At 37.3% G+C, this 23,327-nt stretch overlaps 1 protein-coding gene across 1 annotated transcript; it reads right to left on the bottom strand.

Annotated features, from left to right (window-relative positions):
• Positions 1–1,160: 1,160 nt before the first annotated feature.
• Positions 1,161–23,256, bottom strand: ADAMDEC1 (ADAM like decysin 1). Its single transcript, XM_087437252.1, has 14 exons — positions 23,175–23,256; positions 21,170–21,288; positions 19,771–19,847; positions 18,938–19,016; positions 17,604–17,680; positions 16,252–16,438; positions 15,962–16,024; positions 15,168–15,239; positions 14,707–14,876; positions 14,262–14,343; positions 13,418–13,548; positions 12,423–12,600; positions 9,519–9,604; positions 1,161–1,368 (listed from the first exon to the last, which is right to left on the bottom strand). The coding sequence occupies exons 1-14, from the start codon at positions 23,221–23,223 to the stop codon at positions 1,161–1,163; spliced, it is 1,578 nt and encodes a 525-aa protein (XP_087293378.1). The 5' UTR covers positions 23,224–23,256.
• Positions 23,257–23,327: the final 71 nt, after the last annotated feature.

Below are 23,327 nucleotides of genomic sequence, written 5' to 3'. Positions count from 1 at the left end.
ATGTATCCATGAGATTCAGTGGCTACTCTTGGCCCTAACCTTCCTGAAAGCCCATTAGCTGGAGCATCCAGCCGGCCGGGCTCAGTGGATTCTTTCTGGCTGAGTGACTACGCTGCCCCTGAGCCTGCTAGTCTGGGGACCAGGCCTCACTGTTTGGAGGCTCTGTCAGATGTCACTCTGGAGCAGGGGATCTCCCAAAACGATCTGCAGCCCTGACCTCTGAGTCCTCTAATCTAATTTTTTTTTCTTTTTTTTCATATCTCTGGAAAATAAACCAGAATCTCCTCAGTATTTGACCTTTGCTCTTGTGTTCCTGACCAGAGACAACAAGCTGTGGTCAGTACCCCCCACGCAGGCTCTGGTGACAGCCGTGTGGAATCTGAGACAGCTGTGGGTCACTATCCGGGGATTCAGGGCCCCTGGGCCTGGGGCGAGTGTGTGCGTCCGTGAGGCACATCAGAGGGCCCAGCAGAGACTGTCCCCAGAGCACGCGTGCCCCTCCATCCTCTGGCCTCCTGCAGACACTCTTCTTAGGTACCAAACTGGTCAAATCTGAAATGAATAAGGAAGAGGGTCCTTGCAAACTCTAAGTCCCAAACTTAGTTTCAAATCAAAGGTAGAACCAAGACATTTGGGCGAAGATGAAGTCAACTCGTTGCTCATTCAACAGCTGACAGGAGAGCAGCCGGTTGTATTGAACTGAATGGATGAGGCTCGCCAGGGATGGCGCTTTCAGCCCCCGGAGATCAACTTGCTAAAATGACTTGAAGGAAACGCAGACTGGGTTGGTAGTAGCGGCCGCAGACAGGACTTAGTTCAGTAATCTCTCTGTGGAACTGGGTTTCTTCTCTCCGCCCCGTCACATACCGCTTAACCCACACGCCCCGAGGCCTCCAGTAAAGGCGTTCTCTGAGGGTTGTAGTAGCAGCGCTGAGATTTATAAGGTCAACAGAGGATTTGGACATGGCCTCGGCCGCTGTGCACACCATGGCCACACGAGGGCGCCGAAAGCCCTAGAAATTGTCCGCAAAGGCCCAAGTCAGCTTTGGGTCCGCAAATCATGTGCTTGTCTGAGCCCCTCTCTACGCTTCCAGATTTCAGACTAACGCCCACCTGCCCCCATCCTGGAGCCTCTACTCTGATCAACAACAGCTCGCTGGTCACAGCCCCTCTGAGGCAGGAGTAGACTGAGATGCCAAGACCGGCAAAGGCAGAGGTCCTTGCGGCAGGAGGCCCTGGGCTCGCCAGACCTTGGACAGCCCCTCCACCGCCGTGGGCGCCGAGGCGCCGGACTCAGCACAGCGGCCTTGTTCCCGTTCCGTCACCGGCTGCTGGGCTGTCAGGCGAAAGCACTCCCGGGACGGTCTCCTGCAGGGAAGTCAGAGGCTTTCCCGTCAGCTTACGGGGAGGGGCCTTGCAGATGGTTCATAAGCGGGATTTTTAGGGATGAACAGGGATCAGAAATTGAGAAAGAAAGGTTAATAGGTAATAAAATGGACTCCCTAGGTGGAAATAAAGAGGAGGAGGAAGGCAGCTGGGCCAGGTACCTAAAGACTACCCGTCCCTTGGGCTGGAGTCTGTCCCAAGGCAGAGAGCTGCACTTGAGCAAGAGGACTGTGTTTACTCTTGCGTTTATGCTGCTGTTTATTTCTTGCTGTTATTAAGTATACAGCAAAGTTAGTTTTTGGGAAAAGCGCTTTAGTTAGCTCTGCTAAGGGAAACCCAAGAAAGAAGCTGTTATTTTTCATTATTAACATGTTTGTAACAGGGGAGGAAAAACTGTATGAGGAATTGGCCTGGTGGCTCAGCAGGACAGTGAGCGGCCAGTCCCGGAGGACAGAGGACTCGGGAAGATAGTCAGGGGCGCTCCTCAGAACAGGTGGAAAGTTACAGAGTTTTCCTATAGGATAGATTCAATTACTTAAAAGTAATCTCTGTAAAGCTAATCTAACTGCCTAGTTCTAATTTGGTTCTACAGCACAGACCTCTCAAACCTTGATTCTCCCTCTCAGCCTCTTCCCATCTGTCCATGGAAACCTCATTACCTGCCTCTTACCCTGGTTTCTCACTGCTTTCTTACATCCCACGGACCTTATTATACCTGAGAAAACAGCACTTCTTCTTTTATCCCCAAGATGGACAAGGGGACTCTCTTCCTCATACAGGTTTATCTTTTCTTGATTATTGTCATTTGTCTATGAAGATACCAAAATCCAGGTTAATGTGATTTCAGAAACGAAAGGTCTGTGAGTTTTGGGCTGTCGCTAGGTGGCGGTGGTTTTGGGGATGGGCAAAGCTGAAAAGCTCGAGCTTCCTAATATTCTGATATTTTGTATTTGATGGTCAAAATGAAGAATGATTTCATAGTCACCTGGAACAGAGTGGTATCCGCCTAGAAAGGACATTTTCTGATCCATCTATTGAGGAGAATAGATTTCTTTTAGTTCTCTCCCTTCCCTTTTCCTCCTCTCTTACCTCCCCTCTTCTGGTGAGTGTTTTCTGACCCTCTGTTTCTCTGCTTCCATTTGTTTGTTGACTAAGTGCATGATCACAAGGAAGAGAGAAAAAGGCAGTGTAAGGACTGATTCCAATGTTTCAAGTCTTCCTGAAACACATATTTGAAAAGGAGACTCTTTGGGGGAAATGGTAGTAAAATCCAGTCTCAGATGTTGCATTTGAGATGAAAGCCAGGCTACTAGAAACATTAAGTCACTAAGTTTAACTGGGCTCAACTGAGTCAAGTGGATAGTGGACGCCTTCTAACCTGGAAGGGCTGCAGAGAGAATAACGGGCTGAGAATTCACTTTTCAGAGTAAAAGTAGGGAAGGGAGAGGAGACGTGATTACAGCCTCGTGGGGTCTAAGGGAGAGGAGTGTCAAAGAGAGGAGATTACCAGTGTCCTCAGCTGCCGAAAGGAAGACAAAGATCAGAGAAAGCCAGGAGCTTCCGGTAGTGAGGAAGCTGCCGATGGTTTTGGAAAGAGGACCTTCAGTGGTGCAGTGGGGCCAGAAATGTGATTTCAAGGAGCTGGGGAAGGACAGGGTGGTCGGGAAATGAGGCAACGATGGCAGAAGTTACTTGAGATGGAGAAGATGTTCAAGGGAGGTTCGGGATAGGGAGCAGATTTCTTTTAGGTCAAGGAGACCTTGACATGATGTACATAAATGCTCATTGCAGGAGGGAAGCAAAATGACAATACCAGTGATTTGTGTTTTTTATACAAACATACCAGTATTCATATAAATATTTTATTTAAAAATTATTAAGAATTCATAAGATATAGATCGGTGAAACTAAACATTTAATATATTTCAAACACACCCACAAGTGTTAACGTTGCAGAATGTTCTTTTGGCCGCTGCTGGTTCTCTGCTTCCTCCAACTTCAGGGAACCCTCCAGGTTGCCACCTCTGGTGTGGCTGGTCAAGGAAGGCTTCAAGTCCTTCCCGCTATTAGCTCCTCTCCATGTAATTTTCAGGACCACCCTCTCGGGGCAGTAACCATGTTTCTTAACTTTGTTTCTATGGATTGCTTCAGAGTTTGAAGGACTTATATATGCTCTTTGGAGCAATTTGTTTCTTTCTCAACCATAGCTTTTCCTCAGACATTGTGTGCAACTCTCTTTTCCTGTTCTCTCGGGACTTTGTCTTCCCCCCTGCTCTCCTCTCTCTCTCCTCCTTTCTTTCCTTCTGTGCCTGGTTGGTGCCAAGCTATGTGCTGGGTGTCAAGGTGTGTGCTAGGTGCTAAGGTGCTGGGCCTGTGGACTCCCTTCTGCTTTCTTATATTATCCTGAAAGTATTTCATGTTCATATAACTATTATCTTCAAAGAAATTTAAAGATCTCAGGGAGAAAAAACTATGCTTTACATATCTTCTATATTCATTGCTTAGTAATGTACTGGGTATATAGCAGATGCTCAATTAGCTTTGAATATATAATAAATTTATTTGTAAGTAGGGTTGAAACTCTATTTGAATATATGTCTTTCAATCACTAAAGAAGGATAAATTTGTTTATCCTTGTATGAATCAATTTTCTTTTCCTAATTTATTATATTATCAATTTCATATGTAAATTACAAGAATAAATATTTTTCACTTTAAAAATAAACTCTTAGTGTCAGGCAACTTGGTCAAAGGTAGAGAAGGGAGAGGAGCAATCAATGTCTTTAGAAGGCAGGTTACTGAGCACTATCCATAGTCGTATGTCCTTTGAGCTGATATGTGCTTTCCAAAACCATCCTTGGTTCTCTTAGGATTTATGACACATTGTAAATATCAATAAACAAAGTGTCATCTGAATGCTTTAAGATGTGAGGTTCATCCATTTCAAGAGATAATCACATCAGAATGGAGGATAAAATGGTGGAGTCTAAATTATTTGTAAGCAACCCGGCTTGAGGACTCAGGGCCCTTGAGTCGAGTTCTATGACTGCCATAAGTTTTCTATAGAACCCTAGATAAGTCGCTTAACAACCTCTTGGCCACAGATTTTTTCTCTATGAAATAAAAATAATAATACTTGTCATGCATGTCTCTTGTTGATTTCATTAAGACTTAAATTAGGTAAAAGATGTAAAACTACTTTGAAAAACTTATAGCATTGAACAGATGTATGGTGGTGTTTTGCTTTTGCTTTGGTTGGAAACAGAATTATGTCTTTGAAAAGTAATTTCTAAATTTACAAACACATCACATTTAACTGTTAGACTGTATGCATGTTGCCAAACATCAAAAGCAAACTGTGCAGATGTTTGGTCTACCAACATGCCAACCAGCTGGGGGTTTCCCAAAGCAGCAGTTCAGTTGCTATCATAGCAATGTTTTCTTAATAAATAATTCTATGACCTCTGATAAATTCAACGGAAAAAGTTTCATTTAGATTGGTTATTTGGTGATATACCAATTACACACAGCCTTTAAAAATTGCCCGAATCTCTAAGCAACTTTTCTGAAGATAAAGATCGTTTTATGATGAATGAGGAATCATTTAGAAATTGAAAGTTATGTAATAGGACATTTTAGCTGAGCAAGGGCTTGGGACTTAGACAGTGAAGCTACTTGGAGTTAGATGTCACCCATTCCCACGAGATACACCAGCTTTTGGAGCTTGGATGCTATTAAATAAAATTGGAAAGGGACCTCTACTTCACCCCCCAGCCCGCATATCCAAATACTGTCTCAAGTAACTGAGGCAGAATATTCTTTTAAGGTGGAAAAGTATCAGGATCCTGACTCCTTGCCTTTGAGGTTTGTAGATATAAATCCATGTTGGATAGACTGGAGTAGCTGGGATCAAGGCAAATTTCAGAAAAATACAACAGGGAACTTTTAGAAAAAAAGCACTGAGAGGAAGAGGAAGAGCCAGACCACGCACCTGGACTTACAGTAGGTGAGAAGAGAGTGGAGAAAGGAAGGAGATCATATTTCTAGGCTAATAGAACCCATCCTACCCCATGACCTGGCCGTTCTGATAGCATTGGTGTGCCTTGGAGGAAATGGCTGCGTGTACATGCCTTAAAAACTTTATGTTTAAAGTGCTCTAATCAGTGATATGCTGGTAAATTTTTAACAGTTTGCTCTCTGGAAAAAAATGTATGTATGCATGTAACTACATACTTTTATTATAAATTTTACTGATATAAAGGATGTGTGGCATATAATTTTCAAATAATAATAAAATGTACAATATTCTTTATTATAAATTCCACATACCCATTGAATTCTCACAGGATACTGTCATTGATTTCTGTTGAACTCTTCTGTCTGTAGCCAAACTATGGTTGCAAATGACGAATGAATGTATTTCTGATATAAATATCAGTTGATGTCTATATTTACATGAATGAGTGAAATTGAAACATCAAAGAAAATGTATATTAGAATTTCACTCATTTGTGAAAGATGTGAGTAACTTCTTTGTTGGATTAGACAATAGTTTTCAAATACTGAGAGTAGTCTCAATTTTTTGTGCTATTCATGTTGCAATTGCTATAAAGACTCACCTTTTAAGTTTAATCTGCATTCTAAACATTCTCTCCATCACTTTCTTAAGTATAGACAATAAACAAAACAATAAATGATTTGTAGCATTTGCCTATTTCTGAAATAAAATTCTCCCACCATGGTCCATTTCAAGCTACCGATGTGACCTCACCGAACCTGGAGTAAGAAGAGGTGTACAGTATGGCACGGTTATATAGGATTCCCATCACACAGTTATGGTAGACCTAAATGACCAGAAGAGCAGAGGTTAGTAGGAAGTGATATGTTTTGAGTATGTCCTTTGCTTTTGTGATGCTTAATTCTATGCGTCTACTTCACTGCACCACAGGGTGTCCAGATTAAATAGTATTTATGGTTGTGTCTGTGAGGGTGTTTCTGGATGAGATTAGCATTTGAATCAGTGGATGGTAAAGCAGATTGCCCTTCTCAGTGTGGGTGGGGATCATCCAATCTGCTGAGGGCCTAAATAGGACAAAATGCAGAGGAAAGAGAAATTCACTTCTTTTTTCTGCCAGCCTGCCTGCTTGAGCTGGGATATCTCATCTCATCTTCTCCTGCCCTTGGACTGAATTATACCATCAGCTCTCCTGGGTCTCCAGTTTGCAGATAGCTGATTGTGGGACTTCTTAACCTTCATAATCATATGAGCTAATTCTTTATAATATATGTATATTACATATAATGTGTATATATATATAATGTATATATATTATATATATTATACATTATATATATAAATATATAATATATATAATGTATAATATATATGTATTCTGTTTCTCTGGAAAACTCTGACTAGTATAGGTTTTAATATAATTTATTTAGTTATAAACTCATGCAAGTTGGTTTTTAGTAATGGCTGTGTTTTACAGCCTACTCATAGTATTCCTGAAAATTTAACAATTGACACACATGAGCCAGTACTAGCTGTCTCCAGAATACTACTACCTATAATCCTTGCAGCTCGGGAGTTGTACTATAAGAAGCCTCTACCTCAGCATGAGTAAGGGGGAAATGTGCCTACAGAAACCTTTTTTCTTGGAGACATTGGCTGGAAGTTTGTATCGGATCAGGGGACGATGGAGGTGTTGGCAAGTCATGCCTCAGGCTGTAGCACGGCTATCAGCAACGTCTGAGGTGCAGCTTCAGCTGCCAACACTGGTAGGGCCAAACGCACCAATGCTGGTGAGGCAATGAAGGGGAGACAGCCAACACCACCCGGCAGGACATTCTGGGAGCGATTTGCTCAGAAGTATGTCTAAGAGCCTGTTCTCCCAGCATAGGCATCCATGGGAATTTGAGTAATTTTTTTGAGTAATTGTTAAAAAGTATTTGGAGAAAGAAACCTCAAGAAGAACTCTGGTCTTCTTGTGTGACTGGCCTCAAGTCATTTCATTTGGCGCATAAAAAATGACCTTCTTTCTTCATCTCCATATGATGATGCCCGGCTATCTGTGGCAATACTGACAAATGACCAGAGGGAAAGTGGTCTAATTATGTGAGGCTTTAATACCTAACACAAACCTGCAGTGAAGCTCAAAAATATTCATTTTTTAAAATGACCACACAGAAAAGCCTCAAAAAGTTGTGTTTTATTCAGTGACATTATGGTTCATTAAATCAATAGATGAATGAAGCATTCCTTGATGGCTCAGTTAAAATGTTAGCAATGCAGACTTCTCAAAATTAACAATATATGTGATAGTAAAAGAAGTGTAAGGGACTATACATGATAAAATAAAAATGGTTATATTTAATTAATCTTGACACCATGTAGAACAGTGTCACACTTCTAAGAGCAAGGCCCGGGAAGACTGAGGAGAAATAAACGGCACGTGAACTCCGCTCTCCTTTCTTCTGCCACAGGCCTCACTCCTCAAGTGGTCTTGTTTTCTCGTGGACTATCCCAGCAAAAGGAAAGTGGGGCTAAGATACAAATCACTGTACTTTTACAATTCCGGATCGACGCTGCGTGAGTCAGCGGTGCATTTTGAGGTGTTCGGTCCAAAGAGCAGAGCTAAACAATAGCTTTACGATCCTTAAAAATACATTCAAGACCCGATCTTAGAAAACAGGCAACTTTTCTAAGCCCAGCTATTCACCTGTTTGCTGGGCTGGTAAAAATACAGCAAGTATAATGACAAGTGAAAAGCAAGAGATATCTAAGTACAAAGGTGAAAATACACAAGATTCCTGGCATGTTTAGATTTCTTGATTCTTGTCCTGGCAAGTAGCATCTCAATGAAGCAGAGTTTTTGATTCATTCTCTGATTAAAAGAAAAAATAAGTTTGGAAGCCATGATTATTATAAATTATAAAATATTATGTAATAATGAAAACGAACATTTATAGAATTAAAATAATACTGACAACCCTACCGAGAGACAATATCATTAGCTCCATTTTACCAGTGAGATAACCAATTAAATAACTTGGCATAAAGTCCTACAGTTAGTTTGGGCAGAACTAAGAAAAGATTTGAAGTTTCCTGAATCCAAGTCCAATTTTCTTTAATGATACTAAATTGCCAACTTTGCCCAGTAATGGGGCATGCGTATCTATTGTTCCAAGCCCATAAAGAGTTGAATGGATATTTTTCGAGATGCTATGCTTCTGGGCTCTTTGACAGAATAAAAAGATGGACACAATTCCAGAATTCCCTGCAGAGTGGGTCACACCAGGGATTCAGCAGGCCATGTTAAATGGTGCTTGGTAAAGGAATGAATGATGCTCCTTATCTTACGACATTGCTGGTCCTTTCCTGAGGAAGTGATAGTCGATGATGTTTGAGTCAATGATTCCCTTTATAATCTCTCTGCAGGTTCAATTCCAGAAAAGATTCAGGAAGAGGGGTACAATAAATATAGTTTAGCCTTAGTCTTTCCCCAATTTATGACTTTTTGTTGTTGTTATTGCCATTTTTAAGATTCAGAGAGTATTTTTCTCTGAAACAAATACCATATTCAGATCAATTGGGTTCCATAGCCCAACTTATATAGGATTGTATAAAACCCAAAAATAATACATGAATTATGGCTTATTGAGACACTTTAAAAGGAATAAAACTGACAAATCTTATAGTGTGTTCTTAAATGTTATTGATTTTCTGTCTACCTCACAAATTACAACTATCAGCTCTTCATCAAGAATAAAATTTGCTCATCAATCAAGGCTTTTTTTTTAAACAAACTTTTCTTTCTCTCATCTTAGTTTGTATTAAACTCATCACTACCTAATAGAATTTATACAATTTTAAGCACAGATTTCATCAGTCATAGTCTCACAAGTGACAAAGTAGCCATTTTTTCCATTAGTATATTAGAACAGACACAACTTTGAGTTATTTATGTTCATAATAGTGGCTTTGTTTTCCCTTGTGAAATTTAGCCATTTTGAAAAAATAAAATAAATTGTGTTTTAGTGTATTATAGAACTCTGTGGCACACTTTTCTCAAATCTGAAATAAAAGTGAGAAAATATTTGGGAACAAAGAAAGAAGAAAAAGGTCTTACATGATACGGTTCAGAGTATCTTCTCCACAATCAGCTTCAGATTTTAACTTACAAGCCGTGGCCTCACAGCAAGGATTGGCACATTCCTTTAAAGCCCACACACAATAGGAAAGTGGAGTCAGCGCTTTTTTCCTACAGACTAGGTGCAGAGAATTCTCGTACAAGATGACAATGAATTTTCACTTTTTAAACTAAATTACTCTGCTATACAAATTCCAGTGGAAGTGACCAAGGAAATTTGAGAGTAAAAAAAATGTTAAGAGTAATGAAAACTACTTCTTCAAAAGACAAAAAACAGAATTATCCAATAATTCACTCCAAATAAATTTGACTTAGATGGTATTACATGTAAATTAATTTAAAACTTTAAGGGAGAATATTTATATATTATTCAAACTGCTTGAAGATAGAGAAGAAAATTTTAAATCCTCAATTCCTCAATTTTACCAAGCCTGCATAATTCTGATAATGAGAACTGGTAATGAATACACACACACACACACACACACACGCTATTCTCATTTATGAATATAAATGCAAAAACTTGAATAAAATATTAGTAAAACACCAGTTTATTAATATAAATAACTCTCCATTACAACCATGCAGAGGTTTTTTCACCAAAAATGCAAAGGTGTCTCAACTGTACAGAATAAGGTAATATAATTCATCATATTAAGAGATTGAGGGAAGAAAACAACTAATATTATTGTGATAGATGGCAAAAATTTAGTAGCCATTATTGAATTATTTAAGCTTACGTAAGTAAACTATGAACAGAATTATGCATCATCATGATAAAGAAAATCTATCTGATGAATAGCAAAAATATATCTAATAAAATAAAGTATAAGACAAGGATTATGTATAGCCTATATTTTTATGGAAATTCTGACAAATGCCATGAGACAAGGAAAACATATAAAAGTCTAATAATTGGAAAGTATAAATCACATTTTCATTATTTGTATGTGATAAAATTCTTGATCTTGAAAAAACAGAGAATCAGCTCTAAAAACGTTGGACAACTCACTAAGATAGCTGCTTAAGATAATAAAATAACATCAAAAAGAGTAATAAATTAGAACCTAAATTAAAAGAGAAAACATTACACATACTAATAGAAAAAGGAAACATTGACAATGCTTCAGAATAAACTTTCAAAGTGTGCAAGAACTACACGAAGGACTTTATCTAGAACTTTCCTGAGAAACTTTAGAGGCAACTTGTCTTTTAAGACAATATTTAATATCACGAAAATGTCAGTGGCCTTCAGAGTGAAATACGAATTTAATGCATTACATCAGAATCTCAGTTGTATTTGTGGGCAAACTGACAAAAGAAAAATACCAAGAGTTATATGGAAGACTGAACACTGAAGAATTACTATGCAAATTCTGCCAAAAAAAAAATACATTGTATAGTTACAATTATTATAATAGCATGATGCTTTCGTGATAATATCTAGACAGATAGGTAGAATGATTATTTTTAAAATCTAGGAAAAGACCTAAGTATGTACACAAAAATAATAAAATAGCATATCAGATCATGGAAAACTGGATTATTAACTAAAGGATACTATATGAAGTATATATACTACTTTATGGATAAGAACACAGTTATTTGAGAATCCAGTTGTTCATGAGCCTGAACTCTCTAGTTTTATTCAAACTACATAAGTAGAAAATCAACAAGATATGGAAACAATATAGGAGCTGGCTGATATACTTAAAGAATATTATATCTTACATATCATATAGACAGTAGTTCTCTCTCTCTATTTTGTCAATTTGCACTGAATACGTGCCATTTAGGATTATGAAAAGCTTCAATTGTCTTCCACCCGAGAAACCATATGGGAATGCAAGCAAGTAAGAATGAGATAAACTTAAATCTAGCTTATTATAAAGTATCAAATCATTTGTAAAACTCCATGTCTCATTGTAATTAACAGAATATTTGCCATACTCTTTACAAATGATTAAGTTACAACATGCAATCTTCTAATATAATTCAACTGCTTAAAATTTCTGAATCAATAAACTGAAACATAGAGAAATTGTATGCCTTCCCCATTGTCACAGAGCCTCTTAAAGTAATGGATAAATCTTGGGTTGCAACAGCTTCACCAGTTACTGGCTTTGTATCCTTGGAACTAGTTATCAACCTTTCCAAGTCTCACTTCTTCTCTAAATTGAGATAATAACAAAACCTATTTTTTAGGTTTGTTGTGAGTAGTAAAAGAGAGGGTGTATATAAAAGCATTTTGTAGATTGTCTGACACATAGAAAATCTCTTCAAATATTAACTCATTTTTTTAGTCTTAAAAGTAAAAGAAGATTGCTAAGAAAACAGAAGCCTCTCTTTTAGAAACCTAATATGGGATTGCTAGTGAACATTTCAGATTTTTATAAAGATTACAGAATTATAGTAATTATCTTAGATGTTCTATGTTAATAACCCATTTTCTACAGGTCTATGTGATTTTTCTTTTTTCTCCTTTTCGGTTTTATTTTCTGCCTGGTTTACACACTGGCCTGATGAGATGAGGCCAGCTCTTCTAGATCTGTAATTGTTACTGCTTAACAAATGATCAGCTGCAACTTTATGTGATTTAGGAATTTCTGACTAACATATCTAGGAAAGTTCATAGTTAATGATGTGCTTCTTGACACTGAACTTCATACAATCATGTCACAAGCATATCCTGGCTTTTGAAATGCCTTTCAAAAGATGACTAAAATCAGTACTAAAAACACAAGTGCAAGTCTACTTTTTACTATGATGTCAAGCTTGTCTTTAGAAAGAATTTCTGAAATAACATTTTTTAAAAAGAAAACAGTGTAATCTTATGCTGCAATAACTCTCTAATAAATTTTTTAATTATGGATATTTTCATACCTTAGGAGACCCACAATCACAGTCTTCTCCTACTTCCAGAAGTTGGTTCCCACACACTGGTTTTGTTATTATATTCGTAGGAATTGGTGCTTGCAGCAGGCACTTTGGTTTTTGAGATAACATGTATTTTTTAAAATGTGCACGGCAGGAGGTACTGAAATCCTTTGGGAATTTTGAGCTGTAACCAGAAGAAAAACCAGAAATACCGTGATACACAGTGATAAATGAACATGAGAATCTGACTTGTCTAACTATATTTATTACCTGGGTCAAAGGAAATTTCAAATTTAGTATCTGTTTAGGACGCACCGTGTTATATGTGGAGGGCAATAGAACATGCATTCTATGCCAGTTGGAAAATGTTTTTCCCAGATACCCAGTCATAGAGCTGGAAGAATTTAAATTCCCATATGGATTCACTACTGTCCCAAATGGCAGCAGTGATGAGTCTCACCATTTGTTACCATTCACTCATCTCCCCTTTAAGGGCTGAGAGGTAAGCAATAATAATAATGAACTACTGAAAAGACATAATAGCAAACTTAGAGGTTCTGTGGACATATTTCTCTCCCCATTCATGAGCACTTCAAGTTCAAGGTATGTTTTATTAATTTTTCTACCCCAAGTCCTTGTAAGGTGACTGGCATTAGAAGGTAATTAATAATGACACAAAAATGGATTGATTGATTGATTGGTGATGGGTATACCTAAGAATATTGTCATCTTAATTAGATACATATTTCTAGAAAATATATTATTTAAAGTTAAAATTATTTTAAGTTAAAGTAACATGCTCACCATACTTATAAACTCTATCTTGGCATATTTGGAAATCTTAAAAAATGAGCCTTGATAGCTGGTAAAAACCTAGGCTGGAGGGTGAATTAACAGGATACACATATCTTGGTAAAAAATCCCCTTCCAGCTATATAGACTGCCTCTGAATTCTTTAAGATTTAAGAAATTTTTTTTTCTCTAGAGTGACAAGGTCTCACCTTAGGTATTGATTCATCACACAACTCCCAGAGGGACACTTGGTGTCATATGGAACATCAGGCATACCAAGGACATGGCCCAGCTCGTGTGACATCACTCCTACAAGTGACACACTATTCTTTCTCTTACCCTAGCAAAAATAAAAATTTCTATTACTTCTTATTTTACTCAGTTATTTCTTAATTATTGCCAATGTTCAGTACTAAAAATAACAGTTTGAAGATGAAAAATAATGAGTCATGAAGCTCCTTTCCCTGTCACTGGTTATTGCAAAATGTTGAATAAATATTTGGAATGGTTGGCTCGTGTGAATCTCACCATTGAATCAGTTCTCAATAAATATTTGTTGAACTAATAATAAATTCTTGGTAAACGATGGTTAAATTAAGGTAATTAATTCTTCATGATAAGTACTGAAAGGTACCATAGTATGTACTCAAAAGCCTCCAAAAACTATTGCCACGAGGCCTCTGACATTAGTAGTGCTTGACTGTATGACACCAACATGTACTTTCTCTGACCTCTCTGGCCATCAATACTGGGAATGATTAATTTGAAGTTGGCTCAGGCCACAGAGGGCACGTGGATTTCCTTTCTGTCCCAGTCTTCCTGCACTTATTCCCTAACACCGTCTAAAGAGTGAAGTCTTCTAGGAAGGCTGATGTAAGGAGATACTCTGTTTCATAATATAAGAAATCTTCACTGCAATGATCTACTAGTAGGTTCATTTCTACTTTTATTTATTGATTCAGCACATGTTCTTTGTGCTAACTGTGTATAAAACATTATGCTGGTCTTCACAGGATACAGAACCACAAGGAGCCTTACTATAAGTTTACAAACCTCAATAACAGCAACCGAAGATGGGGAACATAAGGAATTCGAGGCTGCCATTCCTACACGTCCATTGTTGAAGCCAATTCCACTGTGTGAAAGTTACAGATACATTGTCACAATCTGAGTCTTTGGAACAATTAACTTTTGTCAATTATGTTTTACATCTCCCTTGCTGCCCTATACCCTTTTCATATTCTCTAGGCCCCAGAAAGTGTCTGCTATTCCATAGCATTATAGTGACCACAGATGGTTGTCCCACATCCAAGAGTCCATTTTACTGATCTGACATGGGTCTCTGATAATCTCACAGGTGAATTGCTAATGGTAGAACTTCAGGCTCTCTGACAACTGATCAAGGACATATAATTGAACAGAAATCCCTGCCAAGAAACCTTTGGAATAACTATCCACTCTGCCTACATACCCCTGGCCCTGGCCAGTGTGTGCTCACCTGAGTAACTGAGCATGGTCATGGATCTTCTTTTTCCCCAGGTTAGAACGATGCCAATTCAGAAAGTTGGTAAAGGTGACGGCTGCTTTGGGTTCCACCTTTATTTTATCACCGTCAGACCAGATTTCCATACCTACCAAGGCCACTTGAACATCTATGGTTTTATAAATCTGTGGGAAGAGCATTTTTCTTCATGAAAATGTTGGAAATTTCTTTAGTGTTTTAGATCTTTTGCTGACCACAGTGATATAGAATTGTATCCCATTTTAAAAATGGAAACCCTAGACGTTGCCTTTGCTGCAGTATATGTAATTTTACCTTGATATTGATCCTTGTTCTGCTAAATTTCCCAAAACTGCTGTCCTTAAGCCATTGTGACTCTCCCAACTCCTTATTTGGTAAAACCATAGGGCAGCCCCAGGGTCCTATGTGGAAACATGTTTATAGGACAGAGATCTTACCACGTTGAGTAGGTTCATCACATCAAACACAAAGCTTCTTATCAAAGTTAGATTCCCCTTATACATATTATACTGTAAAACACAAAATGCAAAGCATAATTAAAATCACAAATTAAAGTGAGAAAGCTGACGGGGTACAGGATTTTACATTTTAAGAAAATTTATACATTTCAATGTAAATAAACATCTGTTCATTCCATATCTACCATATATAAGACTCTGTGTCTCAACAAATTCTATTTCAGATGTAAGATATTTTGGTAAGAGAAAAATTAGACATTCACACAAAATTTCAATGTTTTTCATTTTTAGGTTAAATAAATCAAATTAATAATTTCAATGTTGTTAAAACGATTCAACATTATTAAAATCTGATTATAAAGCAATATTTGCTAGTTAGAAGTACAGATTTTAGTATTTTTGTATATGTTTATAATTTGTAAAGTACATACAGTTTTGTATCTACTTGATATTTACATAATATAGTGACAATTTTTAAAAATATTTTAAAATATTTTAATAAACCATTTTTTCTTGTTTTTAATATTGTGGTTGATTTGCTGTAGCTATTTGACATTCAGTATATTGCCAGTATCTGAATATTTTGGCAGCAGATGGATATTAAGGGAGTGGGTGAGAAAAACTATTGCTGGCAAGGCAGGCAGAACAGACAAGACACTCGGGTGGACAGGCTCCATATTTTCAGCTAGAACAGTTTATTGCTTGTGTTTGCCTGATAAGAAAACTTAAAGATTGACTTAACTGGCCAAGAAGCACACGTATTTCATACTCACAAAGGCATTATCCAGCACCAAAAAGAAATCAATGTATTTCTCAGCCTGAAGAAACTCTTCCTGCTTTACAAAGAGTAAAAAAAAACATTGTTAATAATTATCTTTATCCTAAAAGATTCAAAAGCTTACAAAGAGATTTATTTCTTTTCCCCAGTGGGAAATTAAATCGAAGGATAAGAAGTAAATAAATTACAGGCTTTACATGCACCAGCCACTGCTGAGCACACCAGTAGACCATATTCCATTGCTGAGACAATGGAAATAAATGATGACGGGAAAGCCACACTCACCTCTGGGCTACTGAGTGACCTAGAGGTTCGAGCGAGGCCTCGTTTCCTGCCAACATTTCTCACGCCACAGGTCTGGTTAGCTGGCTCTGGCTCCTCTCTGGCGTACGTGAGGACAGCATGTTCTTCTTGGTCTGTGCCTTTCAGAGGCTTTATCATGTATCTTTGACCATGATGTGTGAAGTGTCCCCTGTGAGATGCAGAGACTCACATTTCAGATTCTCCGCCACACGGAGTCCTGTATATTGACCACACTGTGCGGCCCTCTCCCTCAGGCTCAAGCTCACACAGAGATTCCACTCATAGGCCTTTCAGCTAATCGTCGCTAATTTAAGTTATAATCATTACTTGTCAATATTAAAATGAAGCCTATGGTATTTACTCAGAGTATTCTGAACAAGAATAACTAGGATGAAGCTATCACAAAGAATTTGGAATTTATATCATGAGCTCGATAAATATTTTTTTTCACAGTTTATTCATGTAGCAGGTATTTCTTGGTATATCCTAGGAATATAATGGAGAATGGAGTAAAGGAGTGTTTAGATACCATGAACCCCAGAGGAGAGAGAGAATGATTAGCAGAGAAGCCAGAGGAATAGGTTGGAAATAATAGTACTTGAAAGAATCTTTCTTCTTAGCAAGAAAATTAGTTCAGAAATATAAAGTGAATACTTACGACGGAATATTACAAAGCCCAAAAACTGTTAAAAATTACACCCATGATGATGTTTTATGATATGGTAAAAGGCTTATGATGGCATATGGTATGAACCATGTTGGAAGAAAAACTATATGTTTTTTAGTTCATATTTCAACCATGTAAAAGAAACATTTGTCTATATGCATAAAGGGCTGCAAACATAACAAAACGTTGATAATAGTGATCACTCAGAGGTAAAATTTTGTGATGGTTATTTTCTTACTTGTGCTTTTTCTTATTTTCCAAATTTTCCCTAATTGGCAAGAATTGCCTTTGTAAACAGAAATACCACACACATACAAGCACACACACACTTAAAAATTATGTTCAACCATGACAATTGCAGGGTAGAATTGTTAAGAAAATAAAACAGAATGGTGTCAGGGATTGGGGTGGATAAACATGGAAATGCATCCAGATATTATCCAAGCCCAGAGTGTAGCCCCTTGCTCACACATTGCTAGGGCTGACTTCTGCTGGAGCAGCAGATTATGAAATGACACTTTATTTTTCACTTTAACCACATGTATTTAGCATTTTGATGATAGAGAAAATTTTACCAAGACAGTAAGCAGACATAATGTCCATGAAGACTCAGTTCTGTGTAACAAAATACTGCTTGGTGTTTAATATTTTTGCAAGTGGCTCTCACCTCAATCCATCACAAGTACTAACGCTGGCAACAGAATCCTTTTCATTTAGAATGTGTCCTTCATAGTAGCAGTGTTCCTAAAGTTGGAAAAAAGAAATATATTTTTTTAACTACAAGAATACATGTATCACAGTTGTGGTGAAAGCTGTTATCTTGAATATGCAGGAAATTTCTTCAAGGTGTGGCTGTGGCCAGACCAGTTCCCAGAAACACAAACAATGAGAACTTCAGAGGTGCTATGAACTGCCCCACCACTGACCCTGGAAACTCTCCATGGTGGATGTCTGGACCGGCCTTTGTGACACTAATTTGCACTAAGTCCAAGGAGGTTGAACCTGAGTGGGCTCGCGGTGAAAGTGGACACTGCATCTGCGAAGTAGCCTGCCACCTCTGATCTACAGGACTCCCCAAGCGCTCTCAAGTATGAGGGTCAACTTCTGAACACCTCTCTTGCTCCGAGTTCCTAAGACACTGTGCATCACACGTCAATAAAATGAAGTGCAAATTTTTCTAGATTCTAGAGTTCTCAAGAGGCCGCACCACCACTCTTGAGTTCCTCGTATTAACTGGCTCAACTCACCATTTTAATTGGTGTCTTAGTGGAATCCCTTTAACAGCATCAAAAGCCCAGAGAATTTATCTACAGCTAGAGATTCAGACATGGATGGTGTTCTATATAAGCAAAGTAGGGAGTCACTTGTGTAGAATGAGCTGAGAAATAATCTCTTGTTCAAAACAAACTGACTTGTCTCAGAGTCTGATATTCCAGTCGTGTTTTTCTTCCCTTTGCAACAAACCTTGTCATTAAAAACATTTTCTCATAGAAGACTTGGAAACTCACTTAGCTTAGTAATACCCCATGACTGAGCATTTTTGTATTGACTTCCTGTTCTTCCCTTGGCCATGATTCTCTGTGTCTGACATCTAGGCCTTGACATTATCTACAGGATGGTGTTTTACCTAGATTTAAAAGTATATTAACTAAATAATTGATATTTCATTGCTGACCTCAGGATAAATGCATAGATCATCAGAAAACAGTAAATAGTATGTGATATTTCAAGTACCTATAAGAGAGAGTATTTCTAAGCTATGAATAAGATCATCTAGGAGAAAGTGACTTTTGGTTGCTTCTAAAAATGCAAGATTGGAAGCCTCCTACTCCTCCAACCTTTTAAAAAAGCCGACTATGATGTTTTTACACCTGGTGTCTCATTGTTCATAGATGAGCACCTAGCTTTCAAGTCCTCAATTTTTTTTAAGTTGTCCTTGCACCTATGAATCTTAAAAGTGGAAGATTCCAGAAAGAGTCCCAGAAAGCATTCAGAACTTACCATGTTCTGAGGCCTTGTGGTGACTTCCTCTCCCCTGGGTGAGTAATATGTTTCCGTGTAGTCCGGCCCCAAGAGATGCCTGTAGAGAGCAGAAAGTTGCATGATACACTCATGGTGTAATAAAGGAGAATATTTCTGACGTGATCTTCACCACTAAAGGAATGATAATGTCTACAGTAAGAAAGAGCTGACATTCTGACTTGTTCATCCTTTTCCAACGTTGGAACTCTGCTGCTGAAGCAAATCAAAGCATTAGCTATACCTTTTAGATCTGAGGTAAGACATGCCCTCAGCTACTTTTCAGCTGCAGATTCTCTATTCAAATGGGTTATTTTGGGATTCTTTGTAACAAGGACACAGCCTCCACAGGATCTCTGAAGGGTGTTGGGTCACAAATATGCATAAAGGACCCTTGTATTCAGGGACAAGTTTACTTGAATGCTGTAGAACTTGGTGGAGCCCCATCCCATGGGATCTGTCTCAAGGCTCCGTGCTCTGAATAAGCCTTGGATATGTGTTCTTATAAAAGTAATGGAAAGTCACATCAAAGGTTTGAGTTTATCTGGGGAGAAAATATTTTCAGTAAATTCCAGGAAGTGTCAAGGAAGAAAATCATTTACATAGGCATCTCTGTTTGTCTTATACTTTGCATGTAATTTTCTAGGTGAGCATCAACCTTTTTAGATAATGTCAGCACAAATTAATAACACCTAAAACTCAATATACTTCATGTCTTCTATTTCAAATCACACTTAATAGAGTCTCAAGAAGATTTATTTTTTCAATTCTTTTAATATAATCCAGTGATGAGACTTTCAGGAAGCATGACTTACTTGGTTTTTTGTAGGTGAAGAATAACTTCTTCTCCGTTTAACACAATCTGATACCGAAGTTCAGGTTCATATCTTTCCTAAAAATATTTAATGATATAATGATGTTAATTTATATTTCTGAGTCTATCTAAAATAATTATAATTAGATATGTAGTATATATAGAAGAATAATTACTAATGCATATAGAATAAAACAGTTCCCTTATGCCTTTCAAATGTGTAAAGCAAAACATAAATTGTACATTAACAAGGATTTCCAAAAAGTACAATAACATGATAATAATACTTACAGATTAAACACTCTAATATGTGAGATAGGGATTTATCATTTGTTCTAATGTGCAATATACTGTCCTGTGTATCCTAATGGATCACTAATGGGATAACAATAAGGCATATATTTTTATCACTTTAAAACCAAACTAAATATACTAAAGAAAACCAACCAAAAACCTACTAAGAATTAAATAAAGTAAAAGTACTATTCAGTCCTAAAAAAAGATGAAATCTTGCCATTTGAGACAACACGGATGGAACTTGAAGGCATTATGCTAAAGGAAATAAGTCAGATGGAGAAAGACAAATACCGTATGATTTCACTCATATGTGGAAGACGAAAACAACAACAACAACAAACAAACACATCGATACAGAGAATAGATTGGTAGTTACCAGAGGGGAGGTAGGAGGGCAAAAGAGGAGAAGGGACACATGTGTACAGGGATGGATGGAAGCTAGACTTTGGGTGGTGAACACAGTGTAGTCTACATAAAAATTGAAATATAACCATGTGCACCTGAAATTTTTATAATGTTATAAACCAATGTTACCTCAATAAAAAAAATTAAAGAAAAATAAAATAATAGGCATTCAATAAAGATTTTCATTTAATTTAAAAAATTATGAGGGAAAGGTTCACAACAATGTAATAGTCAAAGAGTTAATATCCTTAATTAATTCGATTTTTAAAATCTTGTTAATTGATGAGATAATGTTGAATTCTCCATTGTAGACAAAATGACCAAGGAAAAGGCAAGCTAGTGGGGGCAGGGGGTGAGGGTAGGAGGAGACATGAGTTTAGTGACCTTTGCAAGGAACATCTGCTTCTAGAAAGGGCTGCCTTCCCTGTGTTCCCCCCCAGCCCCCCACAAACTTGGAGAAATATCCAAGCAGCTTTACTCTTTCTGATCAAGTGAAGCAGTTAACTCCTTTCCTGCTGCTTAATTGTAAAAGCATTCTGAGAAATCCTCTGCCCTCTCCTGGACAAAGGGGAGCTGTATAGATGGGCTTCAAGATTCAACCATTAGGTGTTGATTGTGACATCTCTTCTCTTAGTAAAAAGGTTCATTATTGTCTTTCCAGGTGATTGTAAAATCCCACAGCCATTCCCTTTGCTTACCTCTTTGCTGTGCTTCTCTGTCTGGTTGTTCTGTATCTCTCTCTTGTGTAAAATGTGTAGTTTTTTAGGACGAACTACTTCATAGCGCTCTAATTCAGGTGTTTGCTTTATGGCTATTGCTAGAGAAAGAGAGATAATATTGATATAAAATATTTAAAGGTTTTTGTTTTGATTTTTGTTTTGGTTGGTTGGTTTGTTGAAATGGCATGGAGGACTGCATGCCCATAGAGAAGGTAAACACTAATAAGAACAGGTTCCTCCTTCTAGTTCAGCTTTGATAAGAAAAAAATTTTTTTTGCTCTCTCCTCTCATTCTGGAAAGACGTGACAATGATGAAACAATTCTTGGGATGATCTCTCCATATACGTAAACTCTGGGCCACCATGCCCAGAAAGGGAAGGTCTTGGATTAGAACAGAGATTACGGGAGCCAGGAATTCTGCCCGTAGTAATCCAGTTCCTTCTTCCTCTATAGTCCTCTTCAAAATTGTGAATTTTTCTTTCATTGTTCACAGAGATCTCTGTTTTTCCTTTTCATATCTTTTTCCCTCTGTAGTGCAACCCCTGAATAACCTCTCCAAAAATCAGATTTTTCATATACAGATAATACTTCATTCTTAGGAAAGACTGTACTAACAGTGATTTTATTTCTCAGTGTAACAATAAACCATTATCTTCTTTCTCTCATTAGCATTTGCCCTCAAGACTTTAAATTTCACAGGAAATAAAGTTTTTGTTATCCTTTGCTAGAGCAATTTTAAAATATCAGAGAACAAGTAGGCAAATTGTCTATAGACTAAATATCCTTCTTGGTGCACTTGGAATTACGTTACATAGACAATTTTCTATTTTGCTTGCATATACTAGGAAAAAAACTGATTTTGGAGCCAAAAGATGTGGTCTTAAGTCCCAGCTAAATGATTTTGTAAAAGTCACTTTGCGTTTATATCAGTTTACTTATTTACAATAGAGATTGGTGTAAAAATTGAACAACATAAAATACATAAAATTATTTAGCACCAGTCTAGGAAGATGGCAAGCACACCTTATCTATTTTTTCTTTTAATTGTTCAATCATCCATATAAGGTCAGTCTTATTTTTTAAATACTCCCATTTTCACAGTTAAATTTCTGTGCTTGGAGACAGTTTCCCACTCAGTGTAACAGTCAGGACTGTTTGAATGAATGAATTTGAATTTGAATGAATTTCAGGATGACTTTAGGGACACAAAGCGATTCTACGCTTGTCTGATGTGGAGAACTTGGAGGGAAATAGTAAAGCAAAATTTCTTTCCTAGTCAGTCCCCAAAGTTCTGCTGTGATGCTGTCCTAAGAAGGATTCATTACACTGGAAAATGGGAAATTTATAAATGTATTACTAAGAGTTCTTTATCAAAAGAGAGCATGAATCCTATTAGTGGAAAGAGCTGTGAGATTGAAATTAGAGTGAATTCTAATAAGTTCTAGTCCCAACTCTAGCATTAACAGTTCAGTTGGTCAATTAATTTTTAATTTTGCTTAATTATGCAATTATGTCTAATTTAACTCTAATTTTACTTAAGAATCTTTCTTGTCATTGGCACTAACACAGCCTTTGAACAAATTGTATCTTTAGATAAATGATTGTCTCCTTACGGGGTAGAAAATATGGATGTTATTCAAGATAAAGTTGGAGATGGTTAGGAAATTCTTGATTTCTGGTCTGGAAGTTAATTCTCTGGTGTCATTTGGGGCTGGTGTTTTAGAAAATAAAATGATAGAACTAGTAGGATTATTGAATCAGAGAGAAAATTTCAGGGACGTCCTAAAGAAATTATTATGTCAATCACAACATCTTGACTATGAGCATGAAATTTATATAAATTGAGTAAATATAACAAAATGCAAACAGATCTTGAAACAAAATGATCTTTGGGTCATGTAAGCTTGACATTTTCTCAAGGGTACTTTTAAAATGTGTTAAATAATTTGACTTTTGTATAAAATGTCAATATATTAGTGCTTACCTTGAGTTTGAATGATGAGCCAGAGGATAGAAAGCAGGACCAAAGACATGTTGGCTACTGCCGGTAGCTGAGAAGCCCCACACAGCACGCTCTCCCCAGCTGTCCAGTTTTATCTTCTTCAACTTCTCTTTACAAATTGAAAAAGAAAATAAA

This window comes from Ceratotherium simum, chromosome 12 (genome assembly GCF_057802395.1).
Source record: "Ceratotherium simum simum isolate JZ-2026a chromosome 12, ASM5780239v1, whole genome shotgun sequence".
Lineage (NCBI taxonomy): Eukaryota > Metazoa > Chordata > Mammalia > Perissodactyla > Rhinocerotidae > Ceratotherium > Ceratotherium simum.
This window is presented reverse-complemented; position numbering and strand designations above follow the sequence as displayed.

Excerpts from the sequence above, each read along its gene's own strand:
- ADAMDEC1 (XM_087437252.1), bottom strand. The coding sequence starts at position 23,223 with ATGTCTTTGGTCCTGCTTTCTATCCTCTGGCTCATCATTCAAACTCAA. Across the intron at positions 21,289-23,174 it reads GCTCATCATTCAAACTCAAG|CAATAGCCATAAAGCAAACA; the intron begins GTAAGCACTAAT and ends CTCTTTCTCTAG. Across the intron at positions 16,025-16,251 it reads GGTCACTCAGTAGCCCAGAG|CAGGAAGAGTTTCTTCAGGC; the intron begins GTGAGTGTGGCT and ends CTCTTTGTAAAG.